This window comes from Lepisosteus oculatus, chromosome 6 (assembly GCF_040954835.1).
Source record: "Lepisosteus oculatus isolate fLepOcu1 chromosome 6, fLepOcu1.hap2, whole genome shotgun sequence".
Taxonomy (NCBI): Eukaryota; Metazoa; Chordata; class Actinopteri; order Semionotiformes; family Lepisosteidae; genus Lepisosteus; species Lepisosteus oculatus.
In genome coordinates this window covers 27,873,796-27,890,335 of record NC_090701.1, presented here as the reverse complement: position 1 = coordinate 27,890,335, position 16,540 = coordinate 27,873,796, and the positions used below count along the sequence as shown (strand labels likewise).

The 16,540-nt window shown below is 40.5% G+C and overlaps 1 protein-coding gene across 2 annotated transcripts in view; it reads left to right on the top strand.

Annotated features, from left to right (window-relative positions):
- Window positions 1-5,613: 5,613 nt before the first annotated feature.
- The window catches only part of zc3h3 (zinc finger CCCH-type containing 3), a 110,240-nt gene continuing 99,313 nt past the window's right edge, over window positions 5,614-16,540 (top strand). Inside the window, exons 1-4 of one of the 2 annotated variants that reach the window (XM_015354297.2) lie at window positions 5,614-5,699; window positions 7,047-7,771; window positions 7,871-8,730; window positions 9,927-10,123. In XM_015354297.2, the coding sequence (XP_015209783.2) occupies window positions 5,627-5,699; window positions 7,047-7,771; window positions 7,871-8,730; window positions 9,927-10,123 (1,855 nt within the window). In that variant the 5' untranslated portion in view covers window positions 5,614-5,626. Of the gene's footprint in view, window positions 5,700-7,046; window positions 8,731-9,926; window positions 10,124-16,540 lie in introns of both variants that reach the window. The other variant, XM_015354296.2, reaches the window with a different exon arrangement.

The window sequence follows — 16,540 nt, the reverse complement described above, 5'->3', positions numbered from 1 at the left end:
CAAGTAGAAAACGTTTTATCTCTTAATTATCACCCAACAGCAGATGTTTCTTTCTCCTCCCCTTGCGTGAGAAGCTTTCTCTTTCTTGTCTCGGTTTCTCTCCAGATCAAGGAAGGCGATTCAGCCCATGGCCAAATACTAATGGAAAGGCAGATAAAGAAGAGCTCAGGATTGTGCTGGTCGGGAAAACGGGCTGGGAAAAGTGCAACTCGAAACACAATCCTGGGCAATAAGGCATTTGTCGATAAGTTTAGCATGACCTCAGTAACTAAGGGCTGTGAGAAGTGTAAAGGTGAAGTCAATGGGAGAGATGTTGTGGTAGTTGACACTCCAGGCCTTTTTGACACAGATTTGCCAGAGGAAGAAATTAATTTGGAAATTGCCAGATGTACCACTTTGACTTCCCCGGGGCCTCATGTAATTATCTTGGTCATGCAGCTTGGTCGATTCACACAGGAAGAGAGAAAGGCAGTGGAAATGATTCTGCAACTTTTCAAACAAGAAGCTGCAAATTACACAATTGTGCTTTTCTCTCATGCAGAGAAATTGAAAGGCAAAGCAATTGAAGACTTTATAAGTGAGCAGGCCCAGAGTATTCAAGAGTTCATTGAGAAATTTGGAGGTATGTTGCTTTTAACAACGAGGATATGGATGATCATGCTCAAGAAGCAAAGCTCATGAAAATCATAAATGACATGTTTGTGCAGAATGGGAATACCTAATATTCTAATGAAGCATTCAAAATGGTGGATAAAGAGATTTCTGAGTTCCAACAGCAGTATATACAGAAGATCAATGATATTATTGAATTGGAGAAAAATTATATTAAACAGACCTATGTGAAAGAATGGAATGACTTCATAAAGAGAATGAATGAAGAAAGACAACAACATGAGACAGAAAAGCAGCAGCTAGAAGAGATGATAAGAGAGCTGGAAGAGAAGAGAAATTAACTAAATAAGCAGCTGCAAAAGGAAAAGCTGAAATACCAAAAACTCCAAGCTGATGAAGAACACAGGAGAGTGCGGGAAAAAAGGTTTAGGGAAGAGATCGATAGAAAAAGAGAGAGAGACTACAAGAAAATAGACTACAAATACATCAAAATTGCAAGAGGAAAAGCAGCAGATTCCAGTGAATTTCTGAAGAAGGTTTCCATAGGACTAGGAGGATTAGCACTGTTGGCAAAAGGAGCTGGAATAGGAGTGGCAGTGATTGGCACAGGCGTGGCGAGCACAGGGGGAGCCGCAGGGGCAGGGACTGGACTGGCAGCTACGCTAGGAGGCTGGATAGCAGAAGCAGCTGAAGCTCCTGCACTGGCAGCAGTAGCTCAGAATGCCCCAGCCATAGCAGTGGCAGCTGTAGAGGTGCTACCAGCTCTGGCTGCAGCACACTGCTGTGTACAGTAAAGTGATCCCCCGGGTGAGCACACTCTGGTGTGTGAGTAAACATCTGTCCACGGCACATCAGGCTCATCTTTGCATCAGCACAATCTGGCTCCCGGGTCACTGTACATTTCTTCCTGGCTCTCGTTTTGACTGCTTTCTAAAAAAAATAATATTCTTGACCAATTTACCAGGCTAGCTTCATTTATCAGATATGTAAAGGAAGCGGCTACGGTTCTATACAGTGAAATTAAAAGAATAATGAAAGTAATTTAATGGTTTGTAGTCTCCGTTTTACTATTAGAGACCATTCGGGGCACCTCCTGAAACAAATGGTAAAACTCACCCAAAATCCAATAGTGTATGAGGTCAGTACTCTTACATAGTGGATAAAACTCAGGTTCCATTGTGTTCTATGTTTCATAATTTATCAATTAATAATGCTAAGGGTTTAAAGTCATAGATCTGTATATTACCCTGGGTTATAGTTCCGTGCCTTCACAAATGTTATGCATGTTTTATGTATCACTGACTACTTCATATTTGTCACTTTGTCACATTGAATTTTACACATTCATTACTTGTATTTTTACCATTTAATTAATTGCTTAATTGCTTGAAATTTTAGTTAGTTGAGCCTTTTGGGAAATTGTATTTTAGCTACTTTTCCTTATACAAATGTCTCCATAATTATGTTATTATTCGTTTTAATAATACATTCATTATACTCCTTCTAGCGTTTATTAATCCTCACATATGCATCCCAAATTTGTGACCCCCTTAGTTTGACAATGGTAATAACAGCAGCTACTGTAAAGTCAAAAATACAATAAACTGGCTAAATAAGGTGGATCCCAACATTATCACATGCCAATGAATGCTAGGACAGGTGACCTGTAAATTCTGTAAGAATTGTAAAAGTGAAGAACTTATATTAACTTACAGAATAAGGTACATTTGATGGACCTAAAGTGATAGTGTTGCATGTTGTGGGCTATTTCAATGCTTTTCAATTACATCAACTTCACTAAGTATCCTGAAGGCGCAGTATTACAGATTCCATTTGGCCTGAAGGAGAGGCAGTGGCAGAGCAGTGTCAAGACTTTGGAGCAATCTCTGCTAACATGTCAACTGTGCCTCTTCAGGTGGCAGCAAGTGGGCCATTTGGAATGTCTATAACCTGTCACTCTCTACACTGTGAAGAGACTTTCATCTAGTTTGCATGGACTGAGCGATGGAGCATGCACAACAAGTGTAGGAAAAAACTGGAGACAAGCAGAAGATTGATGTCTCTGCTGTAAAACTGAATCTGCTTCCACTGTCTGGCACTTTGTCAAAATGCAATAATTCAGAGCTCAGCACATGCAACTTGCTGATACCAAGGCCTCATCCTAGAAAAGAGCTTTGAGAGAATTTCCTACATTATTATTTTGCCTTGAGCTATAGTTCTTCTCCTTCACAAATGTTAATCATATTTTTTGCTTTACTGACTGCTTCTTATCTGTTGCTTTGATTTTTACACACTAGTTCATTGTTTTTATTTTCATGATTAATGGATCTTTGGGTTTCTTTTGTGGGGGATTTAGTTGTACTCTTTGGTTGGGGTTCTAACATACTGTATAGGGGATTCTATCCACTTTATACTGTATGCATGTCTTAATAATTGTTATTATCCATTTTAATAATAGGATTTAATAAAAAGGTATAATAAAGAATATGTTGGCTGTACTCTTTTTACTGATCTTCACATACGTATGCACCCAAAATTTTGATTCCCTTGATTTAATAATAGCAATTGTTGCATGTCTGAAAAATTAATAAACTCACAGGCTTACCTGGTACATACAGTAATAGGTTCTCATCATATTCACAAATGCGTATAAGTAAGACATAATGAGAATTATTAGGAAAAGCTGTTGTTTGAATAAATACAACAGTTCACTTAATACTGATATAGTAGAGGTAATAATAATAGTGAGTCCTTACACTTACTGTATATAGTGCTTTTCTGGACACCCCTCTAAAAGCTCTTTACTGTAATGGGAATTCCCCTCCACCACCACCAATGTGCAGCCCTCATCTGGATGATGCAACGGCAGCCATAAAGCACCAGTACACTCACCACACATCAGCTATAGGTGGGGAGGAGAACAGAGTGATGAAGCCAATTCATAGATGGGGATTATTAGGAGGTCATGATTGGTAAAGCCATGGGGAACATTTTGGCCTGGGCACCGTGGTAACATCCGTACGTTTTTCTAGAAACGCTCTAGGATTTTTAATGATGACAGACAGTCGGGTCCTCGGTTTTATGTCTCATCTGAAGGATGATGCCTTTTTAAAATAGAGTGTCCCTGTCACTATAATACTAATACTAAGCAAACACCTTAACTTAATATAATGTTTCTAATTAGACAAAACAAACAAATGAGAACAGTCCATTTGCACCATCTTCCCATTTAGTAGTTGATCCAAGAATTTCAGCCAGATGTTTCTTGAGCATCAGAATTGTTTTTCTCATCAAACAAGTTATCCATTTCAGTTATTTCTTGGAGATCTTGATGCTCAAGCACAGTAAAACTGTCCTTCTGCATTCCCTCATTTAGTGGCCTTTGTATATCTCCATCTTCATTTGGTGATTCCAGATGGTACCCATTGGTCTGCTTTATTAATTGGTGTGGAAAACTGTTAACATCAGGGTTTTGCACTGAAGCACTAGTCTTTAGGTTGGTGTCCCTTTGTTGTGTGGGTGATACCTAAGATGATATTCCTCTTCTGATTCACTGTCAGAGTCCTGTTGAGTCTGTGGTCCCTTATAAGATTTCCTTTTCTGCTGCAGAGATCCGTTTCTCTCTGCTTTTGTACTGTATGGAGTCAACTCAGGTCTTTCCACTGGTAAGTAATTGCATGGTAGCAAGAGATTCCTGTGGATCACTTGACTTTTACCTCCGCCACTCTCAGAAATCACTAGATGCTCCAGGAATAGTGTGTGTGACACTTGAACCACTTAGTGCCAAAACAGTTAAAGCTACTCTTACGTTGACTTCAGAAGAGGTCAGAAAATACTCCAAGAACACTGTCTGCACAAACTTCACGACAGCCACAGCACATCCTTTTCAGCCACACAGACCACTCCAGAGTTTTAAAAGTGGTCATATTGTTTCAGGCAACCTTTGAACATTCAGTTTCTCTTCAACTTGCTTACCTTTATTATCAACTAAACAGCTAGTAACAGATCAACAAACATCATTCAACATTAAGAGCTGAGAGCAAACTTAAAAATATCCTGCCAAAATTAAAATCAATTGGGAACTGAGGTGGAGGAAGAAAATAATACAGCTCCCAGTGGCCAAGGTTTGAGAAGTAACCATTTAACACATAATCTTAATTATTTTTATCTGTTTGGCTGCTTAGACATGTCTGCCAAATTAAGGAACATTTTGCTTTCATTATCACTGTTAATAATTTAATTAGAATAAAGTCCTCTGCTGTGTTAGCATATTTTGTGTTACAGTTGGCAAATTTTATTTTTTCCTTGATTATATTGTCATTGTATTTAATTTATTTTAACCCCCATCATGCATTTTAGTTAAAGGGGTCAATAAAATGAACACAAGATCCACATAAATTCCTAAGAATTCAGCCCATCTAGATCGTTTGCGAGGGTAAGGTTTGCTAAGATTTGGTGGCACAAGATGTCACTAACCCGATTGAAAGGGAGGTTTGGGAGGTCAAGGAATTGTATTGATTGATATTATATTTTTTTCTTAATCAAAGGAAACAATTTTATTTATTATTAATTCCTATAAGTGAATTCAAACAAAAAATACGTGTCTTTCACTACAGGGCAACATCAACGAGTTACATATTTAAGAGATGGGGTAGGGGACTTTTTACTTCAAAATAAACTAAACGATTTTTAGTTAGAAGGTATTCATCAAGCAAGAGATCCTAATTATTATTAGTTTAATTAAATAGCATTAGTATTTTTGTTGTTTTTATGTAGATTAAATAAATTAAGCGAGGTCTGCGCTGTAAAAACGTTTGAGAAGTAAACGATTTTGTAGAGAGAGATACAGTATACTGTACTGTTTTAGTCTCTCGGCGGTGGGAGAGTGTTATTACGGAACTACAATTGCCAGAGAACATTGCGCTAAATCTCGCGACGACCTTTGGATTCTTTTGATTGGTTATTCTTAAGGGCAGTGTCATTTGGGATTGGTGGGAAAGGATGTCTCTGTTTGATGACGATTATTGTTGTGTATTTGGCGATGGAGGAGAGAGAAGCCTTGAAGAAGCAGATTGAACTGTTGCAAAGTAAGTTATGTTTTTTCTTTCCCTGGGAACAGAAAGAAATCTGAGAGTTGAGTGTTCTGGGTCTCTTGAGTAGCGAATTCTTTATGCTAAAACTTTACTTAGAGTTGTAAGCTTATTTTTGGTGTCGTGTCTGTTTCGAGTTGAGCAACTCTCGAACTATGTCAAGCCTTAAATTATTGAATTATTGGCACTTTCTCAATAAATCGCAAGATTTATTATCAAGAAAACAAACTTGATGCAAGCGGAAATGTTCTTAAATAGGACCGTGCCGTTATTACGACACAACGAGCTCATGACATTCTCTGTACCATCTGCTGACCTGTACGACAGCTGACACCAGATCTTATCGAGGACGTGTCCGAATGGGGTTATTTTAAACCTGCAATATCATCCAGGTTTGTCGATTCCTCAGTGTTTTACAGATTTGAAGAATACCCTTTGAAAAATTTGAGATAAAAGCATTCAGGGGAATTCCTCTTTGGTAAACCCTTTCGTTTATTGGTGGAGGAACAGGTTGAGTTTAAGCTAATGGCAGCAGTTGTATGAGCTTAATTTAAGGTTTTACCGAGCGGATATGTCGCTAATGGTTCTTCACGCAGCACGGAAAGTTATTCTAGTAGTTTTACGGTTTTGTTTCATTAATTGTCTATTCATGTCTTATAAGTATAATTCTGAATTGTCTCTGAACTGAACGTCATACACTAACTGGACAGAATTTTAGGGTTCTCCCCCAACATTTAAGTGTCAGACTTTTGTGAGTGGCAAGAACAGTTTGAATAGGTTGTGGTGTGCATACCACAGGGGTATAAAACAAATTCAGGTTCCATCCCATTCTTCAGGTGAATTAAGCTGGGATGCGCTGAGCGTAATGGAGAGTGGGATTGAAATGTGCGCAGGTGCCTCTTTTTCCGAAGATCGGTTCGATTTAAGCGGGGGAAGGGATGTGAGTCTTTTTCTCATGCTCTCCAAACCAACCTCACATTATCTGCTTGTCATTTGATTGATCTAGAACAGGGTGGCACAGTAGCGCAGAGGTTAGCATTACTGCCTTGTGAAGCCATTGCTACCCAGGTTGTGTTAAATCTGCAGATTAAAATCGTGCTATTGCAAACATTGCTTATGGTTCTCCCTTATTTGTTCTAGTGTAAAAGATGATGAGCATTAAAAATCAAGTATTTTGCTGATATCATGTTCTTTGTGCTACGGAATACTAAAGCAAAGTTTGCAAAACTATAGATTTTCCACAAAGGTATTTTAATTGATCATCTGAATTCATAAATGCAAGTAGTAGTGGCAAATGATCTGTGTACTCTCTTCTGACTTCTGGTTCTTGCTCTTTGTGCACAGCTCTTATCAACAACCACAAAAGTGTCCATGGAGATGCCCCTTCAGGCGCTCGGACTTGGAGTCGTCCCCGTCAGGCTACAGCCAGCAGCCAGAGTCGAAGCACAGAGTTCTCCCGCTCTCACCCAGCCCAGACAAGACCCTTTGAATCCCAGCCTCCAGGGTACTGGAGGAAGAAGTACTCTCTCAGTAACAAACACACTGCTCCAGAGGGTACAGTGGTCATTCACACTGGCCCTGCTGGAACAGCTGTCAAGAGTGCAGTGAGTTCCTCTGTACAGCACCTTCCAAACCAGCCTGTGGGCCCTTCCAGTTCCTCCGGTGTTACAGCTGACCCCCAGATCACCTCTGCTTCAGCCACATTGCTCTCAGGGAACTCTGCTCTGACTGCTAGGCAACAGAGCAAAGGACTCTTAATCAGCAAGCACCAAGCTGCCTTATCCTCCAGTCTATTATTATCTTCAGGTTTGAACAACAACCTCAGTCAGCAGAACCCTGTGTTGTTGTTGTCGTCACAGGGTTCAGACACTGGTTTGACAGGGAAAAGCAAGACCATAAAGAATTCAAGCCTGACACAGGCTGTTTTAATTCCCAAAGGATCCCAAAACAGTGCTCTTCCTTCAGGACCTGTTTCCACATCCCCCCAGACTTGTGGCCTAAATGAAAATGTGCAGCCCAAGCCCTCGTCATTACCTCGGGCTGATAGTGGAGATGGTTCATCAGGCCATGTAAGTATGAGCCACGGTTGTTCTCTTGACAAAAAAACAGTGTCTCCAAAAGCAAGTGTCCTGAGAGCTAAAACCACAACTCCGTCAACTTTGTTGCAGGTCAAACCCCATTTCCTCAGCAAATCAGTGAAAGACCCAAAGCCTGCGAGCAGTGATCCTGCTTCCATTACATCTCATCATATCACCAAGATCACCTCTAGTGTTCTCTCCAGCTCCTCTTCACAAACTGATACAGGGTCTGATGCAGGAGATAAAAATGCTGGCAAGCTACTAACTGCCCTCCCGCAGCCTTCCAGTGTCTGGGGCAGAGCTGCCTCAGTCAAGAGATCTCGGTACACCTGGGTCAAGAAGACACAAGAGGGGCTGGCTGGGCCCAGCCACATTGAGGCATTTAAGGGCTCTGGCACTGCTAAGCCTGCCCTGTCACCAGCCTCTCAACCCCATGCCCCATCACTCAGTTCTGGCAAGAAAAGGACTGTGGCTGCCAGCAGGACCTTGAGGATTTCAAATCCATCCCCACCACCTCTAGGCACACAGCTGCCAAAAGCAGCCAAGACACAGTACACCTGGGTGTCTGCAGCTGCTCGCCCCCCTCAACCCAGCAGGAAGCCCCTGTCCCCTACCCAGAAGGCTGGGGGTTTGTCCAAGAATCTGAAGCTCCGAGCGAAACCCACTGCCCCCCATATGGTGAAATCCAAGAAGGCAGGCGGGGTCTCCTGCCCCCAGCAGGCTCAGGGAAGTAAGTACCGCTGGAGGGCTGCAGCACAGACTCAGGCAGCTGCCGCTGCCAGCAGGTCAGTGTACCAGTGGAAGGTGGAAAAGGAGAATGGCCACCGGGCGGAATCAGGGCATTCATCAGTCATCCAGGACCCCCACAGCAAACCTGTCCTCTCCCCCTCCCCTTCCCCCTACAAACTGAAAAGCAGGATGAAGATCATCAGGCGGAAGAGTTCTGGCAGGTAGGTGTCTGAGGAGGGCTGTGAGCCACAAATGGTTGATGCTGCTTTTTGGTCTGCTGCTAAAATTGCTCTGCAAACTCTGACCTTTACAGATATGGCAGAATAATTTAGTCCATTCATAAGCCAGTTCATTTTTAAAAATTGTATTAAGGGCCCTTTGTTGATGGATAGTAAACCCCAGTATTTTACATTGTGGCAGAAAACCCCAGGTTATTCATGTACACAAAGTAGAATGAAGCCGTTTAGAAAAAGTTAAAAAAAACTTTGATAGTAGACAATTTAAAATTGTGTGAAAACATTTATTATACAAATGGAGTATTAATGTTTTAGTCACGCACTGCAAGGAGATTCTTATTGTGATACTATAACTATAACTATGGTTTATTCACTTTTATTCAAATCTTAAAATATTGGGTAATGTAAAATAAAAAGAATGTGGTTAATTACTGCATTTTCTCACATATTCATGCATGAAGTGTTCTGTTACAAACTGCTACCACCAGAGGGAAACAAAACAAGATAACAGGGTTACTGTCCTGGTGATTCACAGAAGTTCTTTTTTCTGTTATATAACTGGCCTGTCTTTATATATCAAGATAACCTCTAAGAACAGTACTTCAATTCCATATCTATAATCTTGAACAATGTGGTGGCGAGGCAGCTCTTGGGTCCAGGGTTTGATTCAATACTGTGGACGTTGGATGTTCTCCCCTTTGTTTGTGTGAATTTCCTCTGGGAACTCAGCTTTCCTTCCACAGTCCAAGGACAAGATGTCTTGCTTCTTTGGCAACTGTAAACCCTGTAAACTGTAAACTTGTGTGAGCGTGCCCTGCAGTGGAGAGTCCAGTCTAGGGCGAAGTCCCAACTCATGTCCTGTGCGCCACAGCCTTTCCCAGAGCAACCTAATGAAAGAAGGATCTGATCCTTTAAATCATATTGGCTGAGCAAATACAAATGTCAAACTTTTTGTTTCCTTGTATTTGTGAGCAGTTCTGTGCTATGACAGTGGCAGTTTTATAGCGTGGAAGTGACTTAAAAGATAAAAGAGAATAAGCGAGGTGGGAAAAAAGTGCCACTTTTTTAGAAGATGGTAGAATCTCCATGATAAGACCAGGTTTTGGAAAGACGTGTCGAGTGTTCCGAGCCTGTGAGCGTCGTGCTGTGATAACTCTCAGTATGGCTCTTCCCTCCTGTAGCGTGGCTGTCGTCGAGCGGAGGGGCAGCGCTGACTGGCTGATGGTGAAAACGCAGTTCTCCTTGCGCCGACGCAGGCAGTCGGTTGGGAAGAGTCCGCCTTTAGCCAGGAGAGCCCCAGCGAAGGGGCTGGTGCCCATTGGCAGGCACAAACTGCGCCGGCTCCCCAGTGCCAGCAGCCAGGGCTCTGCCAGGACAGGTAGGAAAAGGGGAGCAATGGGGGGTGGGGGGATTCAGATCAACAAGTTGTAATCTGAAACTCTGCAGCTCACTCTACTATACTGTAGGATCAGATGAAAATAGTTTCAATTTCAGGCAGTGACCTGTGTTTTTTTAATTATCCCCATTTAGACATTACTGTCGTATTCAGTGTACGTGAAATATTAGTTCCGCACACCCTTTGAACTTTCAGCACCACTGAAACAGCAACCGCAGTGTCTGGCAAACAGTTATAAGCAGCAGTAGGTTATGTGTGAAATGAGTTGAAGATGTTTTGGATGGCAAGTAAACATATTGACTCAGTGAAAAACAATTATTCTGTACAAGACAAAAACTTTGAAATGGCTTTCCGTGTCACCAAAGCATTCCTTGACTTTTATCCCAGGCTGTGTTTCTTTCCAAGGGTGTGTGAGCTCCATAGAAAGCCTAAGCAGCCGAACTGCACTGCTGTCTGTCTTGGGATCGACCATTTCTTTGTGGCTCTAGTTTGTTGTGTTCATTTTCTGGCGGGAAGCCATCACAACACACTGTATGGCACTGAGCCTGTGTGGTTTTGAAATACAGAAATCTCAGCAGTGACACCGATGATACACTTTTCCCATTGTTTTCCTCTTCAGTTTTTGTTGATTTTAAAGTGCCTTAAGAAGTAATATCTCCATATTTAATACTTATAATTGTGATCTCCTGTCTTGCAAACACATTTAAAGCCTATTATTTTAGTCACTAGAGGGCATCCTTGGCCTGTTCTCAGTTCATCCTCATCAGTGTTCACCATCACAGCAAAGCTGTCACATCCTGTTTTACAGACAGGGCTAAATCATTTGAATTAGATGAAAATGTAGTAATATTGTATAGTACTCTTTTGTACTATAGTTAACAGATTTGTCTGACAGAAAGGGGGAGGGAAAGGAGTTTTTCAGACTGGGAAAACTGATTCTAGGTGCTTTCCAACAAACATTTGATCCTCCCTTTAAGAAGCCAGCAGGTTTTTATTGTTTATTGTAAGCAGTTGTTTGTTGAAGTGTGGAAAGAACAATTACAGGTGGGAAGTATTGTGCACATATATTTGGAGTGAGTGTCCATTTGACTTCATTCTGATGTGTGTATCTAGCAGTGATTGGCTAGTGGTATCTTGAAGCTTAGACCTCCATAGTAGTTGCCTCATCAGGTTGTTTTACTTAAAGGAAATCACTTTACATGACTAAAGTTACAGCAGCAATCAAACATCAGCAGATGCTCATTATCAGCTAGTGGGAATTTTGTTGTACTGCATTAGTCAGCTCCATCAACAAAGTATCAAAAGGGTTTGTAAATTACCAGACGAGTCTCTCCTCACACAGCTTACTTCTGCAGCTCTGCCAAAGATACAGAATCACACCAGACACAGTTTCACAAATCTCTGCGTCTCCCTCCAGGGTACTGTCTGTATTAACTTCTCACCACACTGTTTCTTAACTTGATGTTGTTTTACATACATTTTGGCTAAAAGAATGACACAATATGCAGTAAATCTGGTGTCTGTGATAAATATTTCAAACTGAAAGAAAAGGTAGGTTAGGAAATCCATCCATTCAACAATTTTCTAACTGTTTCGTTCAGTTCAGGGCTGTGGGAGAGCCAGAGACTATCCTGGCATGCAGTGGGTGCAAGGTGTGACACACCAATCCATTGCTGCCCAATTAGGAAATATGAAGTGTAAATTAAACATCTTTTTTGTGATTAGTTTAAAGACTTTTTCCTCAGTCTTGCAGAAACATCAGATCACTTACAAACTTTTTTGTTCAACAAAGGATGTTACCTAGAATGCACATAAATAGTCTTAAAATCAGTATCTGAGGTGGCCTCTTGTTTTTGTTTTAGTAATTTACTGACCAAAGGATTCCACAAAACATTAGACCACGAGGATCGAAACACTACCCAACAAGGCATTGACTGTGTCATTTGCAGCTGTCCAAGCATTTACTGTCTCACCTTTGGCACCATGGTCCAGAGCAGTAGAAAGCTCTTTATAAATGATATCAGGACAAGCCAGAGTCCAGTGATGCCGGGGCAGGAAATGTGAGACTCCCAGCCAGCATCTTTTCAGTTGCAGTCAGGCCAGCTAGCGAAGTCTGTTTCTGCCACTGTGAGAGCCGCAGATAAGAGTCATCATCAAAAAAGAGGACCACATTAGGTTTATGGATAAATCTTATCTGAATAACAGACATACAAAGAAGACACCTGTTTCCTGTACTTCATCACCTCTGGACACCCCCACAATGTGTAATATGATGTCTTCAACATAACTAAGGACTATCTCCAAATGATACACTCATAAAAAACGTTTAAGTAGATCATTACATGATTATCTCCTTTTTTATAAGGATAATTCAAACACAAAAACCCACAGAATGAAAGAAATGTTTGGCCAGTGATATTAAATGGTGATATTGTGACAAAGCATTTAACCATGTAATCACTAGATAAACTAGAACTATGGCCCTGATAAGTGAGCTTCAATAGATTTGAATCTCCATGATAAGACCATATTTTTGTTTTTAATCATGATCAAAACCTTGTTCTTTGTTTCACTATCATCTGTTTCTTTTGCACGAATGATGATCAAATTGACAGTTTTAATGCAATTAATGAATTTAATGGTTAATTCCAGTCACATGCATATGTATAGCCTCTGGTGCAAACTCTGAAGCAGAGGGATAGTGTTAATTTTTAAATAAGAAAGCAGAGCACCCCTTATCAGTGATGGAAGAAATGCTATTTTGGAAAATAGCTTGTTAAGGTCAGCTGCTACAGAGATTTTGTCAAATAATTATTCACACTTTCTACAGGTTTTTATGATAATGGCATTAAAAAAAGATTTTATGTTGTTGATTTTGTGAGAAATGAGTTTGTAAATTAAAATGTACTTCATCTAATTTTCAGTCTTTCTTTCTCTTAAATAAGTAGCTGCCCTACTACTACCAGCTGTATCAATCCTGCAACTTACAACTGGGAATCCACTTAAGCTAAGCAGGTGTGAGCCTGGCCAGTACCTGGATTGGAGGCTTTGTAGGAAAGCTAAGGTTTCTGCTGGAAGAGGTGTTAATAGGACCAGAATGGGGTACTCACCCTCTGGTCTGTGTGGGCCTAATACTCTAGTATAGTGATGGGGACTGTACGCTGTAAAAAAGGTACCATCCTTTCTAATGAGTTAGAAAACTGAGGAGTTTCTCGAAAAGAGTAGGGTTGTTAACTGGGGGGGCCTCCTAATAATCTCTATGAATTATCTTAATTTCTCTGCCCTCCTGCCTACTGATAGCCGATTTGTCATGACTGTACTGGTGTCGCATCATCCAGCATATTGCTAGGGGTTTGCGGTTTCATTTCTTATTGTGCAAGTTAAGATGGGCTTTTCTCTAGCAGACAGCAGTATGTCCAGTGGGGGGCAGCCTTGCCTCTGCTGCAGCATTTACCGAACGTAGGGTGTTTGGTAATTGATTGCCCAATTCAGCTGTGATGGGGAACAAGTGCCGATAGCGAGTAATTTGCAGCTGTAGACTGCCAGCACACAGTCCCTATCAGGTCCTGGCATTCATTTCACATAGCTGATAAAAAGGAGCTAATACATAATTATCCTTTGCAAATTGGATTGTTTTAACTAACTGTAGAATATGGCCTGGTGGAAGCAATCCCTGCTTTACAGCCCTCCCTCCCCCTGCCTTTGTACAGAGCCCCTATCGCAGCATAATTGCCTTAACTCAATGAATTTCTCTCCGCATTAGAAATTCCATCACTATAAACATTAAGCCTTACTCATTGTGATAGCTAAGAGACTGTCCATGTCTTTTTCTCTCTCCGTCTCCCCCTCCCATTCCTCCCTCATCCACTTTAACTGGCAAAATTAATCAGGAAGAGGATTTTAAACATTTACTGGTGCGAATGAGGTTAGGCCTGGCTGTGTATTGCAGAGCAGATAAGGGGAGCTAATAAAGAGCAAATTGAATTACTAATGATTGGGGCTGGAGCGTATTAAAGATGAGCATTAAAAAAAAGGAAAATGAAACACGATCCTGCCTGGCTTTGTCAAATAAGGAAATCGATTTCCCCTCTCCCCGGCGTGGCGTGCCTTAATTTCTTTTCAGCTATTTATATGTTTGATACACAGGCATTTATTTTGTTCATTGGTTATCTGCAATTTAATTTAAAGAGTGCATAAACATAAGGGAGCCGTTTGGGCTGTAATGAATCGAGTGGTGGTGAAGGCTAGCAGTGATGCACAAATAACATTATAAAGCAGATAAACGCTGTAATTGGATTGCTGACCGCCTGCTTCAGCAGCCTTCCTGCTCCGAAACCGTGGGAGCTGAGGCAGTTCCACCTTTTCTGCTCACCCGTGCATGTTTTTTTTAGGACAGCTCTTTCCAGCTCATACTGGTGAAGGGGCGTTTTTCACAGTGAAAAGTAGTTTAAAAAAGCTGAACACTACAGGTTGAGAGGACTTTATGATCACTAGAATCCATGGCCACAGTCGCACTCTTGAGAGTAAATGTAAAAAATGCAATATGACCAGATTATAAGTTCTAATTTAATGTGTTGTTGTGTGGAGTTTCTCATGTCCGGGAATATGTTTTTATTATTAATTTTTCCTGGTGTATTAATGTTTTTTAAGGACAAATACCGCTGTACACAAAACTATAGTCCCCAATTTTTTAGTGTTGTTATTAAATATTGGTAAGTAACTAAATAAATTAATTAATTGAGAAATGACACATTTTGAATTAAGCACAAAATCGTGAACTTCGTGAAAGTCCTGTAAGTCTCCATGTTGTCACAAACCCCTGGTCTGGCCACGGGTAAGAGCGAGAGTTCGTGAGAATTGTGACATGAATCGGCCCTTCCTGCTCACTAGTCACTGTAACGACTAATGAAATGCGAGGTATGAGGAAATAATTACAGGTTGTGCAGCAGACATTTCCCCGCAGAAACATTCCAACATGATTTCCATGCAGTTATAACTGTTGGCGAAACCATCTCAAAATGCAGAGTACTATTTCTGTTGGATTAAAAGAGATGTATTCACATGCCTGTTTGTTTACAATGTCATAGGGCTGCACCATGTCAAGTTTTGTTGTCTTGTTTTGAATGTCAGAATGTAGTACTGCACAAACCGGGATTTTTTTGTCTGTTTTAAGACATAAATGAGAGGTTTTACACTTTACTGTGTACATTTACTTTTATTATGGTTTAACATGCACTTATCGTTGCTGATTCTTCCTAACCCTGAAATATAAAAATAATGTTGCTGTTCACCTTTAATATGTTTTTAACCCTGTGGCATACCTACCATACAAAAGCTGTAAAGGGTGGTAGGACATATTGGGGAAACTGAGTGGATTATATAGAAATTACAATATTGAAAATATTTTATTCAGTCCTTGTCTTGTTGTTTTAAACTGTTACACTTACAGATTGAAATACATGAATTTCTTAGTTCTTTACTGGATAAATCTTCATTCCATAGGGCTGTGAAGAACAGTGTGCATATCTTATAAAATTAGCATGATCATTTGTAGAATTCAGTTTGGGAAGCCAATTTACAGTCACATTCCAAATCCTCCAATGTGTGGGAGAAATGTTGTTCCATCTTCGGTATGCCAGCAGAAAAACTTTACAGCATTGAGAAACAATTGACTTTGTGGGTTTTCAGGTCATGGTTATTGTAACCTCATGAAAGAGTAGGAGGTAAATTGGTTGATAGGAAGCTGCTGTGATTGTGAACCATATGTGGACTCTGCACATTTTAGGCAAAAACTGTTCTGTAACAGCTGAATACGTTCATCTTGTGAAGACTTGCTTAATTAGCAGCTAAAATGCCCATTTATATTAAAACAATACTAAAACAATAGGTGGTCAATAATAAGGAATGAGCTCTCCTAGTACTTGTTGTTTCAGCACTGAAAAGAACTTAAAGTTCATTAAAAATGTAACAGGTGGAAGCAATGAGCTCTTGGAACTACAGTAGCAGACAGTCCTGAATATTAATTTGTATGAAGTGAAAATGTTTTAGTTGCAATCAGTGTGCCTCAAATTTGTTGTATACAGTATATTATAAATAATTTGGGAAAAAGTTAATTGATTGTGTCGGCTTTTGTGAACAACCACTTGACCTGAAAGAACAGTCAACAATATTTGTACTGTGTGATTGAGGCTGTGCAGAATATTTGTAATGTTCACAGGTTGGTTAACAAGCCCCCTTATTTTAATCTAAAGCTGTTGGAAAATTGCTCATCCATCTTAATAAAATCCTGCTGGTTCATGGAGAATGAAAGCATTGCTCTTTTCTTCAACAGAGCTTTGGTTTCTTTTGTAATGTCTCTTCGTCAGTCTCTGTGCAGTCCTTAAACAGTATCTATGCGGA